Source organism: Engraulis encrasicolus, chromosome 15 (genome assembly GCF_034702125.1).
Source record: "Engraulis encrasicolus isolate BLACKSEA-1 chromosome 15, IST_EnEncr_1.0, whole genome shotgun sequence".
NCBI classification, from domain to species: Eukaryota; Metazoa; Chordata; class Actinopteri; order Clupeiformes; family Engraulidae; genus Engraulis; species Engraulis encrasicolus.
The window spans coordinates 48,358,076-48,359,215 of record NC_085871.1 but is presented as its reverse complement, the minus strand read 5'-3'; the positions used below and the strand labels follow the sequence as shown (position 1 = coordinate 48,359,215).

Here is a 1,140-nt window from a genome sequence, read left to right as displayed (position 1 = left end):
ACTCTGATGACGAGGGCACACCTGGTTGAACTGTCCCTCCGGGACATCTTTTGACGAAGGAACACCTGGTTGAACCGTCCCTCCGGGATACAATGTCATGTTTTTCATGTCGTCAGTGTGTGTGTGTGTGTGTGTGTGTGTGAGGTGATGTGGACAGCATTGGGTCAAGTGTGTTTGGTGCGTGCGTGTGTGTGTGTGCGTGCGTGCGTGCATGTGTGTGTATGTGTGTCTAGTCGGAGAATAGGCTGGCGAAGGACTGCCGTAGGCTGCGTATGGTCTCTGCTTTGGCCTCGTCGTCCGTGGTGTATCCTCGCAGCGTCTCTGTGAAGGTGTTGGTCAGCGACTGAGACTTACTGCCGAGACAAAAAAAAAACACACACAAATATATCGCATTACAATGTATCACATTACATTAAATAACATTACATTACACAATATTGTAATACACTACTTTACACTGCACTAAACAGCGTCCCAGTAAATGTGTTGGTCAGTGACAGAGACTTACTGCCAAGACAAAAAAACACACACACAATATATCACATTTCATTGTATTACATTACATTTAAATAACATTACTTACTGCCAAGACAAGCACACAATTTATTACATTACATTTTTAACATTATTACATTTAAATTAATAACATTACATTACACTACTGTACATTTCATTACACAGTGTCTCAGTAAAGGTATCTTTCAGTGACTGAGGCTTACTGCCGAGACGGAAAAAAAAGCACAAAAGCACAAAAAGCACATTACATTGCATTACATTACAGTACGTATTCATCAATAGAAGTGGCCGAACCAATAAAGACACCCTGAAAAAAATATCTGGAGAGTTAATTAACCTTGCTTGTGTATGTAATAACTACCCTGATGTTACCATCCACAGAATCTGGAGCTGGAATTCTGGGAGGGGTGTGGTCTTGTTACCAGAAAAAACTGCCAATCAGCGGGAGGGACAAGGGGGGGGGGGGGGGCGCACCTTTTGAACATCAACCGAGTTCACACCATATTCACTTTTCAATGACATTAACAAATGTTATCGAAATAATATTGGATAAAATGGGATACACTTTTTAAAATGTACAGGGCCCTAAATTAACTTTTAAAATAACCAGCCAAAATGGCTAGA

General features: G+C 41.2%; 1 protein-coding gene across 1 annotated transcript in view; it reads right to left on the bottom strand.

Annotated features, from left to right (window-relative positions):
* Positions 1 to 229: 229 nt before the first annotated feature.
* LOC134464126 (synapsin-3-like) overlaps positions 230 to 1,140 on the bottom strand; it is a 304,168-nt gene continuing 303,257 nt past the window's right edge. The window contains exon 16 of the mRNA XM_063217584.1: positions 230 to 353. Within this exon, the coding sequence (XP_063073654.1) occupies positions 230 to 353 (124 nt within the window). The remainder of the gene's footprint in view (positions 354 to 1,140) is intronic.